The sequence below is a fragment of the Bos indicus genome, chromosome 10 (genome assembly GCF_029378745.1).
Source record: "Bos indicus isolate NIAB-ARS_2022 breed Sahiwal x Tharparkar chromosome 10, NIAB-ARS_B.indTharparkar_mat_pri_1.0, whole genome shotgun sequence".
In the NCBI taxonomy this organism is placed as follows: domain Eukaryota; kingdom Metazoa; phylum Chordata; class Mammalia; order Artiodactyla; family Bovidae; genus Bos; species Bos indicus.
This window is the reverse complement of record NC_091769.1, coordinates 7141066-7162898: the sequence shown is the minus strand read 5'-3', so window position 1 is coordinate 7162898 and position 21833 is coordinate 7141066. Positions and strand designations below refer to the sequence as shown.

The 21833-nt window shown below is 40.0% G+C and overlaps 1 protein-coding gene across 10 annotated transcripts in view; it reads left to right on the top strand.

Moving 5' to 3' along the window:
- Positions 1 to 3303: 3303 nt before the first annotated feature.
- Positions 3304 to 21833, top strand: part of POC5 (POC5 centriolar protein) — a 37058-nt gene continuing 18528 nt past the window's right edge. The window contains exons 1-10 of one of the 10 annotated variants that reach the window (XM_019968066.2): positions 3328 to 3451; positions 3933 to 3985; positions 7348 to 7443; positions 12186 to 12327; positions 14737 to 14820; positions 15102 to 15298; positions 16827 to 17003; positions 18710 to 18814; positions 20455 to 20634; positions 20896 to 21049. In XM_019968066.2, coding sequence (XP_019823625.2) covers positions 7360 to 7443; positions 12186 to 12327; positions 14737 to 14820; positions 15102 to 15298; positions 16827 to 17003; positions 18710 to 18814; positions 20455 to 20634; positions 20896 to 21049 — 1123 coding nt within the window. In that variant the 5' untranslated portion in view covers positions 3328 to 3451; positions 3933 to 3985; positions 7348 to 7359. Of the gene's footprint in view, positions 3452 to 3801; positions 3986 to 7347; positions 7444 to 7496; positions 7955 to 12185; positions 12328 to 14736; positions 14821 to 15101; positions 15299 to 16826; positions 17004 to 18709; positions 18815 to 20454; positions 20635 to 20895; positions 21050 to 21833 lie in introns of those variants that run through there. The other 9 variants (XM_070796858.1, XM_070796859.1, XM_070796857.1 and 6 more) reach the window with 9 other exon arrangements.

Sequence of the window (21833 nt, the reverse complement as noted above, 5' to 3'; positions counted from 1 at the left end):
CCTTGGAAAAGAGTCTGTTCTAAATTAATAACATAGAGACAGGTTTGTTCTCTTTTAAATGTGGCTTCATGGAAGAGTGGTGATGGCTTACCCATCAATTTTCTATGAAAATCTGCCCCTCAAAGAGATAGAGAAGAGAAACATGGAGCCAAGTACAAGAAGGCACAGGGATAATGAATCAGAAACAATTACCTTGTAAGGGGTCACCATATGGCAATCCAATTTAAAAACAGATTTTTGAACCAGTTGTGAATTTTTATCTATCAATAGGAATTTGTCCTTATAATAAGCATGGAAAAGATGGAGGGCGGGGAACAAATATAGCTTGTGCCAAAGAAACTGCTGGTGCTCTTCTTATTTCATTGCTTGCATAAATAGAAGTCTGGCTCTACTCACAGGTAAGTAGGTGAGATCCAGGTTATGCCACTTCTATCTACAGAAAAAGAAACGGATACTTCATCCTCTAGGTACCACAGGGAGCCTGAAAATTCACCAAGATCTCTTTACTTGCTCTTCAGCCTGGAACATTCCCTTTGCAATGTGGATCCTAACGTACCTCTAGCAGTTATGCCAATACAAGCTGAAAGGCTAGTTTTTTGATGTTTGTGTGATAGGTATTTTTAAATATAGTAAGTCATTTAATCCCCCTACAACCCTATATGTGGATAGCATTATCCAAGGTGACAGTAAGTAGGTGATACAACCAGGATGTACTTAACAATGACTCTACGGGCAACACTCGCTTCACCAGAAGGGCTTGCCTTGCAATCTGACACGTCTGAAGTCATTAATATAACCTAGTCTAGCAGTTTCGTAAAGTGTGGTCCGCAGACCCCTGCAATCATAATCACTGTTCAGTTCAGTTCAGTTGCTCAGTCGTGTCCGACTCTTTGCAACCCCATGAATTGCAGGACGCCAGGCCTCCCTGTCCATCACCAACTCCCAGAGTTCACTCAGACTCATGTCCATCGAGTCAGTGATGCCATCCAGCCATCTCATCCTCTGCCGTCCCTTTCTCCTCCTGCACCCAATCCCTCCCAGCGTCAGAGTCTTTTCCAATGAGTCCACTCTTCACATGAGGTGGCCAAAGTACTGGAGTTTCAGCCTTAGCATCATTCCTTCCAAAGAAATCCCAGGGCTGATCTCCTTCAGAATGGACTGGTTGGATCTTGCAGTCCAAGGGACTCTCAAGAGTCTTCTCCAACACCACACTTCAAAAGCATCAATTCTACATTTGAATCAGTTCTAATGAGGTGGATGAAACTGGAGCCTATTATACAGAGTGAAGTAAGCCAGAAAGAAAAACACCAATACAGTATACTAACGCATATATATGGAATTTAGAAAGATGCTAACAATAACCGTGTGTACAAGACAGCAAAAGAGACACTGATGTATAGAACAGTCTTATGGACTCTGTTGCAGAGGGAGAGTTTGGGAAGATTTGGGAGAATGGCATTGAAACATGTATAATATCATGTATGAAATGAGTTGCCAGTCCAGGTTCGATGCACAATACTGGATGCTTGGGGCCAGTGCACTGGGACGACCCAGAGGGATGGTATGGGGAGGGAGGAGGGAGGAGGGTTCAGGATGGGTAACACATGTATACCTGTGGCGGATTCATTTTGATATTTGGCAAAACTAATACAATTTGTAAAGTTTAAAAATAAAATTTAAAAAAAGCATCAATTCTTTGGCACTCAGCCTTCTTCATAGTCCAACTCTCACAGCCATACATGACCACTGGAAAAACCATAGTCTTGACTAGACGAACCTTTGTTGGCAAAGTAATGTCTCTGCTTTTCAATATGCTATCTAGGTTGGTCATAATTTTCCTTCCAAGGAGTAAGCGTCTTTTAATTTCATGGCTGCAGTCACCATCTGCAGTGATTTTGGAGCCCCAAAAAATAAAGTCTGACACTGTTTCCACTGTTTCCCCATCTATTTGCCATGAAGTGATGGGACCAGATGCCATGATCTTCGTTTTCTGAATGTTGAGCTTTAAGCCAACTTTTTCACTCTCCACTTTCACTTTCATCAAGAGGCTTTTGAGTTCCTCTTCACTTTCTGCCATAAGGGTGGTATCATCTGCATATCTGAGATTATTGATATTTCTCCCAGCAATCTTGGTTCCAGCTTGTGCTTCTTCCAGCCCAGCGTTTCTCATGATGTACTCTGCATATAAGTTAAATAAGCAGGGTGACAATAAACAGCCTTGACGTACTCCTTTTCCTATTTGGAACCAGTCTGTTGTTCCATGTCCAGTTCTAACTGTTGCTTCCTAACCTGCATACAGATTTCTCAAGAGGCAGGTGAGGTGGTCTGGTATTCCCATCTCTTTCAGAATTTTCCACAGTTTATTGTGATCCACACAGTCAAAGGCTTTGGCATAGTCAATAAAGCAGAAATAGATGTTTTTCTGGAACTTGCTTTTTCCATGATCCAGCGGATGTTGGAAATTTGATCTCTGGTTCCTCTGCCTTTTCTAAAACCAGCTTGAACATCTGGAAGTTCATGGTTCATGTATTGCTGAAGCCTGGCTTGGAGAATTTTGAGCATTACTTTACTAGCATGTGAGATGAGTGCAATCATGCGGTAGTTTGAGCATTCTTTGGCATTGCCTTTCTTTGGGATTGGAATGAAAACTGACCTTTTCCAGTCCTGTGGCCACTGCTGAGTTTTCCAAATTTGCTGGCATATTGAGTGCAGCATTTTCACAGCATCATCTTTCAGGATTTGAAGTAGCTCAACTGGAATTCCATCACCTCCAATAGCTTTGTTCGTAGTGATGCTTTCTTTTTTTTTTTTTTTTTTTGTAGTGATGCTTTCTAAGGCCCACTTGACTTTACGTTCCAGGATGTCTGGCTCTAGGTGAATCACTGTTGGTCTTTGTTAAAAATTCAGTCTTGCCCAAGATTGAAGTAATCAGCAGGTGGCGGGGGTAGTGATTCTGTCGTGGTGCACCGGAGGGAGACAACTCATATGCCTGAGGACCACACGCATAGACTACGGGCATTTTCGAAAAGACAACAGTATTCCACTCTAGCTGACTTCAGTCCTGCTTGGCAGTCTAACCAAATCGGTTCTCAGGGTTGCCCGGTAACCCTCAGGCCAGAACCGCACTGATTTCGGGCTTCTGACAGCGGGGCGGAGCTACCTAAGACTGCGCCCTCTCCGAACCAGCCATAGCCAGGCTGCTTCTCTCCGGAAGCAACTTCACTCCGGCTTCACTCTCCCCCGGTCCGGAGCCCCGCCCCCGACGCCCGGACCAATCAGACGGCAGGTTGCTGAAGCTCGCGGCCAATGCCCAGGGCCGTCTTTACTTCCTCTTTGCAGTTTGAAACTGTCAGGTTGCTGCTGGGGAAGCTGTTGGACTCGCTGTTGTTGTAGCGGCGACGAGGGGAGAAGACACGGAGCGTGGAGTTGGGGTTTGCAGAGAGCCTCGGAGGTGGGTAAGCGGCGCCCCTGGCGGAGGCTCTGGAGTGGGATTTAAATAGCCTCGGCCGGGGTTGCAGCCCCTGGGGATCGGACACGACGGGGTTGGGGGCGTCTTCCTCAAAGTAGGGCCCTTGAGCTGCTGCGGGAGGGCAAGATCGAGAGATTTCCCCTCCTCCGCGTCGGGGAAGAGAGGGCAGGAAGGAAAGTTGCCTGAAGTGTAATAACGGTATTGCAGCTGTAGGTTCGGGTCATTTAAGACGTATGGGGTAAAATGACCGTGTGTGACACTTCATTGTATTTAAATAACAATTTGATGTGACACAGCGGTAAGAGAACTTGTAGCCCTGTGCTTGCTCGCAGCTGCCTTTTCCTCTGCCTGTAGTCCGTGGCGTGGGGAGGGGCTGGCGCACCCCCTTGCCTGCTTTTAGGACCGGTCAAGGCCGCAGAAACCTCACTCAGCTGCCAGCTTGCACGTTAATTCACTCTTCCAGTGCCTCCTGGGGATTAATTTGAATTCCTGGACCCCGCTTCCAGTAACAGCCAGGTAATTACCAAGATCTAATTTGATTTCTTTGGCCTTAGACAAATGCTCAGAACTTTTTATCTCGTGATTTCTGAGCTCTTGGGTTAGAGAATTCTGAAAATTTGATTGTCTGATGTCCATCTGCTTTCCATCAAAGCAAGTTTGATTTTCTCTTTTGTCTCAGAACTAGAAACAATAAGGAAATACTACTGTTGTAGGGTTTTAGATAAATTGTCATACTTTTGATGTCATCAAAGCAGGACAGATGGAAGATTTATAGCATATTTTCTAAAAGTATACTGTTTTGCATCTGCAGGATATATATATATATAAAGAAGCTCTTTTTGAGATGTGACCATGATTTTCAGCTTATTTGTGTACCCCCAATCCCAGCCCCCTTATTACCAGTCTTCAGACACATCCTAAAGGAAGACGTGAATGGAAATAGAAAGGACAAAGTTACCACAGTGGTGGATTTGAGTCCCTTAAAGCAGCCTTCCTTGCTGCAGATGCATGTGCTTATTTTATCCTCCCTAATTGGCTTAACTAAAGTCAGTCATGCTGAGATTTAGTTTACTTATCTTGTGTCTACACAGTAATGCTCATTGAATACAGTTAATATTTCCTTTCCATAGTCTAGCCTCAATCTGTATTTCCATTCTAATACTGCACTTCTACCTGGATCTGCCCTTTCTCCTTCAGTTTCTTCATCTGGTAATTTTCAGCCTACTTGATTAAGATTTGTTCTACTTTCCACTGAAATTGTTCAGGCAAATGCCCCAGCGACTTCTGATTACCAAACTCAAGGGATTCTGCCAGATTCTCATCTTCCTTTGGCATCTGTCTCTGACCATTCCCTCCTGGAAGTTTTTGTGATGCTGTTCTCAATGTTCTATTGTTCTGACTTCCTTTTCCATCATTTTTGGTTCCTCTTCACTTATCCTTTAAATATTAGCAGTTCTGATTTTAATTTTGCTCTTGTTAAAGTGGTGGTGGTGTAATCACTAAGTCATGTCCCACTCTTGCGACCCCATGGACTGTAGCCTGCCAGGCTCCTCTGTCCATGGAATTTTCCAGACAAGAATATTGGAGTGGGTTTCCATTTCCTTCTCCAGGCATCTTCCCGACCCAGAGATTGAACCAGTGTCTTCTGCATTTCAGGTGGATTCTTTACCTAGTGAACCACAAGGGAAGCCCATCCCAGCTACAGTAGTGGTCCTTAACTTTACTAAGGCTTTAGTACCCTCCGGACACATACTGGAAGATGAGGAGCCTCTTTCTAGAAAAAATGTGCATGCGCTAAAAAATACTGCACATGGTTTGGGTCTAGGGACCTCAGAATAAGAACTCACACTTCTTTTCCTAGGTGATCTTAACATCTACCTTTTATCAGCAGTTCCCATTATGCTGATTCCTCAAAATGAATTTCCAAACCTTTACCTCCAGTGTAAGGCTCCCACTTTGCTTAACTCCATGAAGCACCTTTCACCTTGTAGCCATTGTGAGTGGCAGTACTTGGAGTTGTGCGTCAAATAACTGGCATGGCCAGATACTGCATACATGCAGCCTCACTTCAGTGCCTTAGAGTCACCTCACCCCAGTAAGTCTGATAATGAGACCATATTACCCTTCCCCCAGCCTACTCATCTTCCTGTATTCCTTGCCTTGGAGAGTATCACTACCAACCATCGTTGCCAGCCAGAAATCTGGGCCAGACCAGCAATTCTTCCCTTTAACCCCTTAACTGATTATTGATCACAGTCTCGAATTTCCACTGCCACAACGCAACTTAGAGTCATACCTCTGACCCTGTTTATCTCCTCGGATTACTACCAGAAGGAACATATATGTCTTGGACTACTGCAGTTGGCTCTCAGTTGCTCTCTCTTTAGTATCCCACCTCTCAAATCCATCCTGAAAGCTGCCAGAGTGATCTTTCTAAAAGACAAGCCTGATCATGTTATCACTTGTTTAATTAAGAGTTTAATAACTTCTCCTAGAAAAAAGGTGAAACTTTTTAACATGATGTATTGTGATCTTCCATGATCTGGCAGCTCCTCACCTTGCCTGTTTCATCCTTAGCCAAACCCTGATCTGTGCCCTTTGCTCCAGCCTCACAAAATACTTGAAGTTCCTGGCATATATGTCTACATCTCTTTGTCTTTGCTTATGCTGCACTGTTGCCGCACATATCCTTTAATCTTTTATCTGTCTTTCAGGTCTCAACACCCCAGTCGGCTCTTCCCATTTCTTCACACCCTCACTGTCCTACCCCATGAAACAGGCTACTCCAACCTTTCTACTTTGTGCTTCTGTTGTTTTAGTATTTAACAGCACTTTTTTCAAAAGTAATTAAATTTACAACATCCTTAAAATCATACTGCTGCTCAAAGCAGAGAAGGCAGTGGCACCCCACTCCAGTACTCTTGCCTGGAAAATCCCATGGACAGAGGAGCCTGGTAGGCTGCAGTCCATGGGGTCACTAAGAGTCAGACACGACTGAGCGACTTCACTTTCACTTTTCACTTTCATGCATTGGAGAAGGAAATGGCAGCCCACTCCAGTGTTCTTACCTGGAGACTCCCAAGGACAGAGGAGCCTGTTGGGCTGCTGTCTATGGGGTCACACAGAGTCGGACATGACTGACGCGACTTAGCAGCAGCAGCAGTATATGCATGTCTAGCCCTTCTTGTAGATTGCAAAGTCCTTGAGGACAAGGACTTCTTCATCTTACCTTTCTCCCCAAGTCTTACATATAACTGGTATTCAGATCACTTTGAATAGTCATTATTTGCCTTTTAAATAATTTATGTACTTGTCACTAATAGTACTTATATCATTACTTATTTTTTGGTTAAGATCTTAAACAGTGTTTCTTTGCATGGTATTAGAATTTGTTGTTCTGTATAATCTTGCTTTTCTTAAAAGAGTATTCCCAAAAGGTCAGTTCCCCAAGCAGAGAATTTACACAAATCGTTCATTCCCTCTGGGTTCAGTGTCTCGTAGGAGAAGACACAGCATCTAGGTGCTCATGCGTTGTTCAACATCAGTCACACTCTATGATGATCCACAGCCCCCGCTGTGGCTGTTTCTGAGGAGCTTCCATTTTCCTTTAGTCTTTTCATGTGTTTACCTCATCTCCTTGACCACATCATAAGCTCCCTACTTGGGAGCTGAGTATTTTTTTCTTACCCAGTGATTTTTGCCTGTGGGTGTTCAGTATGTTGAATGATTTTAACATGTTGAATGATTATTGTTTCCAGGATAGGATGTTATTACACACAATACACACACACACACACACACTCATATTTAGAAAGCATTTTATTTTAGTTTAAATATTGCAAAAAAATAAACTAAAGTTAGCTTTTACTGTTTTATAGTATTTATACAGAATGTCATCAGACGGGGAGATATGCTCACCTCCGGTTTTGCAAAAAGAGTCCGACCGAGGCAGTTCTGTCTCCTCAGATCTTCAGGTAGGAAGACATGTCTAAATTTACTATGACTTTCTTATTTCAAATACATGACAGTATGAGGAAAAACTAAGAATACATTTCTCATTCGTTCATGCCATTTACATTCATAACTATAATATGTTTATAATGTGTGTAAAATTATAATGATATCAAAAGTTGGGAGTTATTTTACACACTTGGAAAAATACCTTGCATTGTTTTAATTAACCTTTCAGAAAATAATCATGAACTCTTTTAGCATTCTCTGTACCAAAGCTCCAAAAAATAAAATGAGAGGAGAAGCTGAAAATCTGAAGAAACACTTTTTTGGTTGAAATTTTCTCTTTGTAGCTCTCTCTCATGAGTGTTGCTTTCACTTTAATGCAAATCAGCCTGATGTGGAAACTGTCCAGAGTTCTGGGGCCCTAGACTCCCCAGTGTTCCACTCTTGGTTCTGGCCCCTGTTGCCGCACCATCGAGCACCCGCTGGTGCCCAGGACCTGGGCAGTGACAGGTACACCGACTATGCAAGGTGTGGCTTTTATACGAAATGTTTTAAATTCCTGTTAATTCTAAACGTTTTACCATCAAAAATATGGATTAAGATTTCTAGAGTAGATTTTAAATGGGAGAATACTGACATGGTCTATCTTGGGTTTTCTCCCTCTTAAGAGGGGAAAAGCTGGATGGTATGTTTATGCCTAAGTAGAATAAGTGGCATTTGACACCATGGAAGATGACAGAAGCTTTAGGGAAATATTTTATGAAACAAATGTGTTCCTTTAATTGAAATTACAGGTTGAGGAATTGGGAAGCTATTGGAAAAGTATCCGTGATTTTTTACTAGGGTAAAAGTGGTCTGAAATTGTGACATAGATGTTTCATCCTTGCCTTCCCTTTGAATGGTATCTCCCCCATTTCATGCTTTCTTTTTAGGTGACAGTGCTTTACTGCATCCTTCATCTTTTCTGTATTCCAACTTCTTCAAAAGAGAATGGTTTACCTTAGGCATACCAGTGATACTGTGATTTATAATAAAAATATTTGGTCATCCTCACATTTCTGGCACAGAGCTCCTAAAAATATTGGAATTTCCTAACTAGTGAGGAAATGAAGGTATTTTTTGTTACGTTGATGACATGACTTTTGGACTTCAGCCAAGGATGAAGACTGGTTGCCAGGAGAAGGCCAACCACATGATTAGCTGGTTGGAAATTGCCATCACACACACTCCCCCACCGTGAGGGAGGGGAGAGGGCCTGGAAGTTGAATCAGTCGCCAGTGGTCAGTGATTTAATCAGTTGTGCCTATTAATAAAGACCCATAAAAACCCAAAAGGACTGGATTTGGGGAACTTCCCATTGGAGAACACGTGGAGGTGCGGAGTGACTGGCCTGTCAGGAGAGGGCATGGAAGCGCCACACCCCTTCCTCGTACCTTGCCCTATATATCCTTTCCCTCGGGCTGTTCCTGGAGTACAGCCTTTTATAATAAACTGGCGGTCTAGTATTATGTTTCTCTGTGTTCTGTGAACCCTCTAGCAAATGAGTCAAACCCACTCTGGTCCATAGCTGGTTGGTCTGAAGCACAGATGATAATCTGGCCTTGGACTGGCATCTGAAGTGTGGGGCAGGGAGGGCAGTCATGGGACTAACCCTCAACCTGTGGAATCTGATGCCGCCTCTGCTGGACAGTGTCAGAATTGAGACACCCAAGTGGTGTCAGAGAATTGCTTACAAATCACACTTTGTAATTGTTGGGTCCAGAACCCTTATAAGACCTTATAATGTGAACACCTTGTAAGATCTCGTGTTGTCATTTTTGTCAAGAAACAAAGCTTTATGTCAAAAGAAATCTCTAGAGTAGAATTTTAAGAGATGGAGGGGGAAGAATCTTCTAGACATGCCAGAAATCATTTTGTGTTATTGGTTACCTATGCTTAGAATGCTACCCTAACTGAGATTCTGTTTTTAGTAACCCTCAACTTATGACTCTACTGGTCCTTGACAACAATTGAAAGCCTTCCCATATTCCATTACTGGAAACATTTAAAAATATAAATGCCAAAAATAATGTTTAAAAACATAAAGTAACTATATACTTTGACATATATAGTAAATATTTAACACCAGACACTTAGTACAAAAGCCCCTCATAAATCAGTATTCCCCGTAAGGGCATTTTCATTACTGTTTCCAACATGTGAATGCTTCATAAGACCGATGATGATAAATGCTGAAGGATGGGCAGCATCCGTAGTACTTATTGACTTATCATTTCCTCTAATCACAACTTTGAAGTGTCAGCCAGTTGCCCTGACCACACTTGGTAGGCATGGGTTCAGCTCTATTATAGGGTCACATCAGTCCAGCGATTGAGGGGGGAGGCAGAATTACAATTTTTGGTCATTAGGGTTCTTTTTTACCTTAAGGCAGGTTATCTTTGACAGTTAAGGAGAGATTATTAAGCTCAGCTCAGTGCTCTGTGATGACCTAGAGGTGTGGAACAGAGGGGTGGGTGGGAGGGAGGCTCCAGAGGGAAGGGATGTATGTATACCTATGGCTGATCCACGTTTCTGTACAGCGGAAACTAACACAGCATTGTAAAGCAGTTGTACTCCAATCTTAGACAGAGACGTAGAGAGCAGACTTAGGGACACCCGGTTGGGGCAGGGAGGGAAGGAGAGGGTGGGTTGTATGAAAGAGTAACATGGAAATATACGTTACCACATGTAAAGCAGATAGCCAAATGGGAGTTTGCTGTATGACTCAGGAGCTCAGACTGGGGCTCTGTAACAACCTCGAGAGGTGGGATGGGGAGGGAGGTGGGAAGGAGGTATACGAGGGAGGGGACATGGGTATACCTGTGGCTCATTCCTGTTGATGTTTGGCAGAAACCAACACAATACTGTAAAGCAATTAACCTTCAATTAAAAATAAATAAATTCATAAAAATAAATTATACTCCAATTTTTTTTAAAGGTACGAAAAAGGAAGATGATATTATTTATATTTATCCTAAACTAAAAAATAACCCATTTGGCCTGTGTCTGCATATATGAAATGTAAATAATTGTTTAAATGACTAATTTTTCCATTTTTTCCCTTAAAGGCAGTTAAAATATATATGTATATTAAACATTATTAATGTATACGTATTTACATTCCCTTTAACTCATACTGATTGTTGTGGGAACTTAGAAATATGTGTTTGGATCTTTCTCCCTTTTCTGAGGTCAAACTAGGGAAGCCTCAAGTTAAAGTCATTGACTGTCCCTTCCCCTCCATTCCTTGAGGCACAGTTTATTCCTGTGGTAATAAGCTAACTGAGCAGAGCTGATGTGGCTGGCTAGTTGTTACTGCCTCCAGAGGAAGTAGATTCTAAAAAGTTAAAGATAGCAAAATACTTGGGTGTGTTTAGTTAAGTATTCTTACTCACAGAAACCCATAGGGAAACAATACGGGTTACTAATTTTCAAACACCCATACTGTATCCTAATGTTCTTATTAAAGGTGGGGCTCTTTCTTTGATGTAGACAATCTCTGTTAATTCAATTCAGCACGTAGTTACTGTGACATTTCAAGGAGGTAATTTGGAGCATCACTTAACTCTTCATCCTGATGGTGAATCAAATAATAAGACACTTATGACTAATGATGATAATGGAATTTTCTGTATCTGAACTTTTTATGGAGAAAAATTAATATTAAATAATAGAGTAAGACACTTCATAGCTTTTAAACCTTCCCCCAATTCCTAATGCAAAGACGTTCTCTAGGTCCGTGCCATAAGACCCTTAGAGGGACTTCAGCTAGCTGCATGTGCAACTAAAAATCCTGCATGCCACAACTAAGACCCAATGCAGCCAAAATAAAGAAATTAATTTAAAAAAAAGACTCTTAGAAGTCCTTAATAGGAATATATGTGGCCTCAGTGACCAGCCCCTTTTGAACAGAGACTAAGTTCCAGTACTGAGAGAATTTTTTTTGACTTGGCTAAACAAATATCTATCTATCTGTATCAGGAAATTCCTTTTTGCTTTAACCTTGAGGAATATTCCTGTAGTGCCTACCCTTGGTGACCTGCCATTTTTTAATCCTCTTTTCTCATGTGCCATGATGTTGCCAGCAGGTAGAACTGAACAGGTTGGCATTCGTGTTCTCTTTTTCACCTTATTATTCTTTCTCTACCAGTATTTCTCTTAGACTCTTTCCATGCTTATATATGAAAAGAGACTCAGGGTGGTTGTAGAATTGGGTGGGGCAGGAGGCGATAAGAGCCAAAGCTACTTTTCATCCCTAGACCCTCCCACTGTAGAGTCTTTGGGAACAGCATCATGGAACTAAATTCCAAACAGGCATGACTGGGTCTTTTTCTCCCCTGCAAGCAGTTGCCAGTTGAGAGAAGGTTCTTGTGTGTTGTAGCTGCTGATAGGCTTCAGGAAAATGCCCCAGGCAATCTTTGTGTCACCGCTTTAAATTGACATGCTGAAAGCATATGGGTGCTAAAGCATTATCACCAGAAGAAATTGGGGTAGGTCTATTTGTTGAATTTCTTGCTTGTTTTTAAGAAATTTCACTTACTACAAGAGAGTAAGTAAATGATGAATGAAAAACATAAATCCCAAGTACACATTTCTTTCTGTTGTTTGGGCATACTGTTTTGGAAACTGGAGTAGAAAACACCTTTGTGACCATTCCTTTACCAGAATGTCCATTGTGACAGGGGTATAATGCATTTTTGTTGTTGCTGGCTTTTCATAGGAAGAGTATGAAGAACTGCTTCGTTACGCTATAGTGACTCCAAATATTGAAGCAGGTGTTTCACAGCCGTCTCATTCAAAGGGAGAAGCAGTGCCAGATATTAAAATTCCTGCTATAATTGATGATATTCTTCAAAATTCAGGTTATGTATATTTTTCAAGATGTCCCTTAAGATGTTTACTGAGCTTTTTAATTCTGTTGATTTATGATAGTGAAAATACTTCTGTAGTGCTTCTTCTCAATCAACAGTATATGTCTGTCATCTGGGGGAGAGTTTACATTTTAATATGTTTTTCTTGGCTCTTACATGACAGTTGAATTTTTATTTGAACTTCGTTTGACTGTCTTATGAAAAATCATAAAATTAAAGCAAACACTGTAGCAATTACATGTCTCTTAGTGTAGTGTTGCATCTCTTTCAATACAATGGTTTTATGCCGAGAAACACTGGAAATGAAATGCCCAAGCCCCCAAACTGGAGATAGTCCATAGATAGCCCGCAGAACCCCTTAAGTTCATGACCACGTGATCGGACTTTGTCAGCAGCATTTATCTGGGCCTGGAGGACTGTCTGGATTGTCACCACGAGGACGAACCCACTTGGGAACTGTGTTACTGAAAGAACTGAGAACTAATACAAACCAGGATGTGTGTTGATAGATGAGTGAGTGAAAGGTGGAGAAAGGAGGATGAAGCTCCTTTTACTGTCTGTTCCTTATTCAATACAAGATCCCAAACAGCTCACTCAAAATGAGTGTTTTTCAAGGGGCACAGACTACCCTCCTGAATCGGCCCTGATAATGATCAGTTATTAGCAGTAGGTAAACCCCAAAGACCCTCCTCCAAGCGCACAGCACAGCCAGCTCAGCCACAGGCTCTCGGGCGCCTCGGGGGCCACAGCCCTGCTGTCTGCCATTCCTCTCCCTCCGTAGTCGTGGAGTCTCATTGCTTCTCATCCTACAGCACAAGATCAACGAACAGGACCAGAACCTCAAAACGTGTATTTCTTCTAACACTGAAACATACTAGCACTGAACAGTTTCTGCCCAAATTTTGTTGATCTTCAAGAGATATGACCCTTGGATTTATTCATTCTCTATGAGTGATCTTGACCGTGTTTTAATTACGTGCATTTTCTACTGAGCAAACCCAAACCCAAATACTCTCCTACAGCAATCACTTGGGGCTTTCCAGGTGGCTCAGTGGCAAAAGAATTCGCCTGCCCATGCAGGAGACATGAGTTCAATCCCTGGGTCGGGAAATCCCCTGGAGGTGGGAATGACAACCCACTCCCATATTCTTGCTTGAAAAATCCCACGGACAGAGGACCCTTGCAGGCTGCAGTCCATGGGCTTGCAAAGAGTCAGACATAACTGAGTCCACATGCACATACACAGAGTCTTTGGGACCTAAGAATGCTGGTCTTTTCTAGCATCTACAATATAGTCAAAGCTATGGTTTTTCCAGTAGTCATGATGGATGTAAGAGTTGGACTGTAAAGAAAGCTGAATGCCAAAGAATTGATGCTTTTTACTGTGGTGTTGGAGAAGACTCTTGAGAGTCCCTTGGACTTCCAAGGAGACCAAACCAGTCAATCCTAAAAGAAATCAATCCTGAATATTCATTAGAAGGACTGATGCCAAAACTGAAGCTCCAGTACTTTGGCCACCTGATGTGAAGAGCCGACTCATTAGAAAAGACCCTGATGCTGACAGAGATTGAAGGCAGGAGGAAAGGGGATGACAGAGGATGAGATGGTTGGATGGCATCACTGACTCAATGAACATGAGTTTCAGCACGCTCTGGGAGATGGTGAAGGACAGGGAAGCCTGGTGTGCTGCAGTCCATGAGGTTGCAAAGAGCTGGACAGGACTGAGTGACTGAGCAACAATGAAAGTATTTGTATTTGCTCTGCCCTTTCCAAAAAGTATTTGAGATCAAAATGCATAAATTCAGTGAATTTAGACATTCTTATTCATACATAGACTTAGTTAGAGTGAACTTTGTAAATTTATCACCCCATTCTCTTTACTCTTGGTATTGCCATTGCTTGGTGTAAAGAAGGTTGTGTTGAAGCTGGCAAAGTATCTAAGCGTCTGACAAAGCCATCCTTGTGAGGTTCTTTTCCAGTTTCCTTTTTGCCATGTATTGACTAAAGGTTTCTGAGGTAGAAGTGAAGAAGTCCCTATTTGGAGGGAACCAGTGTCACTTAGGTTTTAGTAGAGCTAGTGAAAAGCAGCAGACCCTAGAAATGTCCAGTGTTGTAGGACATGACACTTAAAATGCCACTAGTAAACTGAATTCTTTTTCATCCATATTTGTTGGGTGAATTAAACTTATTAATGATGCAATAAGACTTTTTTAAGTCTCACAGTTTTTCCTTCCTTCTTATTCTTTGTCTTAGTGTTCTTGTCCCTAGCCTACTGTATTTTCCTTGTTCTAAAATCTTACTTACGCACAGCTACGTTCTTCTATTAGGTATGTGTGATTAGGTATTTTATATAAGACTGATTAGGTTTAATTAAAAGAAAAACCTCTTTCTTTTCATCAGGAAATAGCCCTGCAGTGAGAGAAACAAGGATGGAAGTTGGAAAAGGATGTGATTTAAATACTTCAAGTCATTCAAAGACAGATGGTATGACTTTTCCTTAGCTTGTTTTTGTTAATATACAACATTTTGTACTTTGGTGAATATTATCCAGGTAGTGAGGGGAATAATTTCAGCATATTACTTACTGCAAGGATTTTTAAATGCTACTATGGATAATTTGTTAAGCAGTACTTTTAAAAATAATTATATAAGATGCTCAGTATACTTAAGACAGATTTAATGCATTATAATGTGTGGCGTTTTTTCTTAAAACTGCTGGATTAGAACGCAGATTAGATTACTCCAACTTTCCTTTTCTTCACCAGCAGCAGCATCCCCAAGGAAGCCGCCTCACCCGGTCATGGATTTTTTCAGCTCAAATCTTTTAGTTGACTCTTCCTCACCAGGGTCTAATTCCAGTCCTGTCGATGCCCATGAAATAATTGTGACCGATTTTCTTATTTCTGATGAAAACCTTCAAAAGATGGAAAATGTGCTTGATCTCTGGAGTTCAGGTCTTAAGGTATTACAGTTGTTTAATATGTAATGTAGCAGTTTTGCTCGAGACCACTGTTTATTCTTCATTTCTTTGAATTAAAAAGTTCAAAACGAAACAAACTGTAGCTGCCAAAGGTCAGTCCAGTGTTGTAAATCTGTGCTTCTCAGTCGTTACTGTCCATATGAGTCACCTGGGGATTCTGATAAACTGCAACTTCTTAGTCAGTCCTGGTTCAAGATGGAGCACTGCCTAACAAGCTCCCGGGTGACAGTTCAGAAGCCATACTTGGAATAGCACAGTTTTAAATAGTTGCTGGAACAGCTCTGCATATTCCCCTGAACTTCTCCAATATTTTGAATGGCTCAGCCTATGTGTGACTGAGACACTTGTTGAACCTTTCCCACGTCATACCTATGACTAATGGAATTGTCTCGTTTTATATGAAGCATAAGACCCAATCTTAGCAACATATATTCATTTTATAGCCACTTACAGCAACCACAAGGTATAACTGATAAATTGATAAGAACTTATTTTTATTTTGGTGATGTTAGTGATCCCTAAGTAAAACAAAGTATTCCAGAAATGGCAGTTTTTCTGCAGCTTAAAATATAGTGGAGAAAATGACAGTTTTTTCTGAAACATAGTTTGAGAAAACTAAACTGAGTATTCACATACACGGAGAAATTATGATCATCAGAGTTTTGTGGCATCTATATTTTCTCCAATATTTGAAACCTTAAATTCTAGAAGTAAAATTTTGGTATAATTTTTCTCCATGGAACAGGTTTCATGCTTCTAACCATGGTGTAAGTCCACTGAGGTAGTACACACCAACCATTTCAAGACTGTCACATGTTCAGTTAACCCTACTGTTATCCCTACTGTTTTTTGATAACATGATTATTTGGTCTTTTTACTTACGCCAGTCAGTAGGGTAAAAAGCGATCAGTCTTAGCAATTCATTGTAAGGTGCCCATTGTGATGAATGATTTGCAGGAAGAAAACATCAACTCTGATGGTCTCCACTGTTCATCTCTGTCTAAATACCATCCCAGTCCAGTGGCTTGACCTCAGCCATGGTCCTGCATTTCCTTTTTCTCTCATTCACCTAAATATGGATATTTAAGTCCTTGACTTTATTTGTCCTAGTTATTAATGAATGAGACCTAAAAAATTTTAATGACAGTTGAGTTCAGTCGCTCAGTCGTGTCCGACTCTTTGCGACCCCATGGGCCGCAGCACGCCAGGCCTCCCTGTCCATCACCAACTCCCGGAGTTTACCCAAACTCATGTCCATTGAGTCAGTGATGCCATCCAAGATTTCATAAAAGTAACTTAAAATGGGAGGAAAAAGTATGTACTTAGTATGGTGTGTGAACTAAGAAGAGCTGTGGCTTGTTGAACATGCAAATGTTTTCATTAGTGGATTTTTTTTAATAGCTCTTATGTTGAATGCTTGTTTTGAGTTTTTTAACTTTTTTCCTAATTTCAGTGTCATGAGGAGCATTAAGGAGCAAACTACTTAATTGTCAGCATATTTATTTTTCAGACAAACATCATATCTGAACTAAGTAAATGGAGACTGAATTTTATTGACTGGCACCGAATGGAAATGAAAAAAGAGAGAGAGAAACATGCAGCAGATTTAAAACAACTGTACAGCCAGATCAACAGCTTGAAGGAGCTGCAGAAAACCTATGAGGTCTCCATTGGGAGAAAAGATGAGGTCTTCTTTTTCATACTGCTTTTTAAGTGAGAGTCAGTAAATGTCTTGTTAGGTAATAAATGCCAGGAACTGAGTGTTTAGATTGTACAAGATACAAAGGGAAGATCACTTCAGAAACTAGTAGAAAAGTAGATACATAAAAATAAGATTTATTCTTCATATTAAATGTGCTAGGATCATGTCATTTTATCTTGGCCACCACATTCAGTGTGCTCAAAGAGTGCTATATTGAGTGTGGGAACACTATTTTTTTCTTCCCCATCTTTTCTTCCTAACTGCCCTAAAGAGAATGTCAGGGATCCAGCATTACCCACATTTTAAACCATCCTTTTAGAGGGGTATAGATATCCCACGTTCCATCTGTGATATTTCTTTATTCATTCATGAAGTCCTTTCTTCATTATGTTGATAAGCACAAGAGCACTGTGTGTTTTGCTTTCTGTTAGCCTCTTAAAGAACTTGAGAGTAGGGTTCTGCTGCTGCTGCTGCTGCTAAGTCGCTTCAGTCGTGTCCGACGCTGTGTGACCCCATAGATGGCAGCCCACCAGGCTCCGCCGTCCCTGGGATTCTCCAGGCAAGAACACTGAGTAGGGTTCAAGTCTGTGCTAATCTGGGGCTTCCCAACAGCACCTTGAACAAAGCAGATGGGCAGCAAACCTACAGCTCCCCTAGGAGGACGGTGGCTTTTGGAGAACAGCAGACAGCTCAGCTACTTGTCTGCAGATGCAGCCCTCACTGTTCGAGTGAACTAGATAAGACTGTGGTTATTTTTTAAATACATTTTTTGAGAGTGTCATAGGATGCAGTGTAGAATCAGTCATTTTACATAACTTGCTTGCTTTTTTGAAACAATGATACTAATGTCAGTCATTTTCTATATTACCCTCAAAACCCTGTCCTTGACAGTTTTAAAATATTTTGTTAAATTTTTTTGTTTCAAAGTGTATCACACAAAAAGAGTATACATGCATATCTAGTTTTTGAAAACAAAGTGAACAGCTATGTGCCACTACACAGCTTAATAGAATACTACTAGTATCTTAGAATGCCTGCCCTTTTCCACTTTTGGAAATTATTTAAAGAACCAGAATAAATATCTCTCAGCAAATATGCCTAATTTACTAAATCTCTTTTAATGGGCCCAGTTGTTCAGTTCTTTATAAGAGAGAATATTGTCTCAGGATTTAAAAGCCTTCATAGATTTTTTTTTTTAAGAGAACAGGAATACTATCGCCGAAAAAGTACACCAAAATGTAACTATTATTTACTTTTATGAGTTTGTTGAATCCAGAAAATCATTAAACAGTTATTGAGGAACTTCTAATCCAAGCTATTAAAGGTACTTAGGGACTAGAAATATATTTTAAAACTGGTCTCTGCCCTCAAGTCTAGTGAATAAAAACATTTTGTATACGTAGCAAAACTCTCCAATGTATGATGGTTTTTCTTGAATTAAATGCCAGTGATCATATTAATTTCATACACATAAACATTTTATTGATTATTACTAGGATACACATAATGAAGATTTCTTTCCTCTTTTGTTCCCCTTCATTCATTGATAAGTAGTGTATTCACATGGGGAAGTTTTTTGGTCTTTTTAAAGATAATGAGGTTACCTAGATGAATACAGTAATGATCCGTAAGTATTCTTTCTAGCATTTTTTGATATATGAAAAAGTCATTTTACTCGTTGCTGTTTACAGGTGATTTCTAGCTTGTCTCATGCAATAGGCAAGCAAAAGGAAAGGATAGAGTTGATGAGAACATTCTTCCACTGGCGAATCAACCATGTCAAATCAAGGCAGGATGTAAGTGTGAAAAACAAAAGCTGATTGATATTTATTAGACTTCTGAACTCAGAAGCATTTAGAATCACGTATTAGAACTCTTGTTCAAGTCAGAGAAAGACTTGTTTTTTAATAAGTCAAAATTAATTAATTTAATGTTACTCTTATTTTAAACTTGATGTTGGTACAGTTTGGGGAAAAAATACTTCCTTATATTTTGTTGACTTGTTGATACACATTTTCTGCCTCATGGTAGGTTAAATACAGAGTGTACCTAAATTACATATGTCCTGGTTATGGAACCCCTTTAACTAATTCGACCTCAGATTTAATTACATGAATTTATCATCTTTAGCATATCATAAGCTTCCTATATTGTTTCTACTTCTAAAATGCCTGAATTATCATCTTTAAAGAGGCAGTACTATATTTATACATTATAAAGTTGCATAAATGTTTGTTGTGTAATTTGCCTCAATAAGAATTTTAAAAATCCATGTCCATAAAGATTTTTAAAAATTGTTCTGAGTTTATGTATAATTTAAACTTGAATATGTTTTGTTTTAATTACGTGATATGTTAAATTTTAATTAATTTATTAAATTTTAATTAATTTATTTTAATTAAGTATATCAGTGTAAATATAAATTGAAAATAGTAGATGGTTGTATCAGAAGTAGAAAAGTATGAAAGTATATATGTATCCCACAAGAAGACAAAGACTCAAGAATGTAGGGGATGGAGATACATACGTATAGATGTATTTTATTTATGATAATCATGTGAGTCATGGAGTAATCTTTATGCATTTAGTTCCAAGAGAGTAATATTTAAGGAAAAGGCTGTTACTGTCATGGAGTACGATTTCTCCTTTAAGAGTGCTTCTTAGTGCTTTCCTTTATTTCCCAGTAGATTAAATCTACATTAACCGTATTTAAAAGGGCTATTTAAAATTGAGTCCTATTTGGAAGGTTATTTATTGGGTGACATAATGATAATATATTATATTCAAATGTTAGTTGAAAGAGTTTAAGTTGCCATCACTTTTTGAATAAAAATTTTTTTTAAGAAAATTGAAAATTGGAAATGCTTCTTCAGGAGACTTTAAATTCTTTGATAGAAGAATAGCATGTGTTCCTGCTAGGATCAATTTTCTATAAAATATGATGGCAAAAGTTTGCTGTAAAATATGATGGCAGAGTGTGTAAACTCATCTGCTTACGGTGGCCGCCAAGCTGGAGAGAAAGGGCCGTCTCGAGCCACACCGCCACCCTTTCTGCCATCCAGCTCCTAGTCCTGTTCTTGGCCAGAAGGTCATCAGATTCATAACCAAGATAGCATGGGCAAGTCACTCATTTTCTTCCATCGGGTGTTTTGTGTCTCCCCTGCCTTGATGAGTTGCATGAAGCCGTGATGTAATGGATAGGAGCTTAGACTCTGGAATGAGGCAGGGCTGGCTCTGCACTTTCTGCCTGTGTGGGCTGGGCGTGTCGCTTAACCTCCCTAAGCCCGTCCCGTCTGCACATGAGAAGAGCGTGAGTACGCGCTGTGAAGTGGTAACGCAGGCACCCCGCTTACCCCACAGGCTATGTTCTGTATTGCTGCTGCCAGTGTATTTACCAGTCCACTGTGTTTTGGGTTTGTGTATTACTTTCACTCAGGTTTATGAAAGTAAACTAGCTGACCAGTATTTTCAGCGAACTTTACTGAAGAAAGTCTGGAGAGGCTGGCGGGCCGTAGTACAGAAGCAGTGGAAAGAGGTGGTGGAACGAGCTTGTCAAGCCAGAGCTGAAGAAGTCTGTGTCCAGATTTCCAATGACTATGAAGCCAAAGTTGCTCTGGTAGACATTTTTTGCTTTATTTTCTCCTTTTTAAGTAAAAATTAAAAAGTTGAGTAGCCATCACTCAATGGCGAAGAAACCTGTTTCTCAAGTTTCATTCACTGTGGTGTGACTCCGTGGAAGAAGTATGCTAAAGTGATTTTAGTATTTCATACGAAAATAACTTCACAGTATAAGAAGTCTCTTTTTTAAAACAATAAATGATATTCTTCCTTGTAGCTCAGTTTTTTTTCTTCTTTTTAAAAATTCTCCTGATTTTAGTTAACTGGAGCTTTGGAAAATGCAAAAGCTGAGATCCAAAGGATGCAGCATGAAAAAGAGCACTTTGAAGATTCCATGAAGAAAGCCTTCATGAGGGGTGTGTGTGCATTAAATCTTGAGGCCATGACGATATTTCAGAACAGAGGTGATACAGGTTAGTGTTTATTTAAGATTCTCTGCCTACTTTCAAAAAGGATTTGAGGAGATTTCAGTGACTGGTGTGGTCTGCAGCACTAATTTTCTTATCCAGTATCTTATCCAAACACTATTTTAAATATCATAATGTTATATCCAGTTTTAAATCTGCCATGAAAATTCTCTCTGTCATGGTTACTTACAGTATCTTATATCTGATCCAGTAAACTGTTAATATTTAGGCTCAGTGCTGTAATAATGCTTTGAATATATAACATTATTTTAAAGCTCTTTTAACTATAATGGTAATGCCTTTAAGTATAAAATTTCTGTTTTTTTCCTAAGTAGCCAAATGCCTTGAACTGTTTTGTTGATTAAATATTTCTTGTCTATTCATGGTTCCCCATTTTTGCTTGTCTTCCAGTGTAAGAGAGGCCTCAACTAAAACTCATTTCAACAAATACAAATATAGGCCTATCTATAGAAGTCAACTAAAATAATGCTGTGTCAAGAAAAGTTCATGTATTGGCTCAGATCTGAATGATTCTTATCATCCTCATGACATAAAACAGCTTTGCCACCAATTTACAATGGGGCCTATTTTGCTCACTGGGTTTTAGAAAACTAAAATTTCTTCTATGAACAAAGAAGATAATATAAATCTTCATTACCTGCTTTATAGCGGGTTCTTGTGAAAATGCAATGAAATACAATTGCAAGCACTTTAAAAGACAAAAAACACTTAACATGTAAGAGGCTAGTAATGATATAATTGTTGCAGTCTTAAGTTGGCCTCATAAACT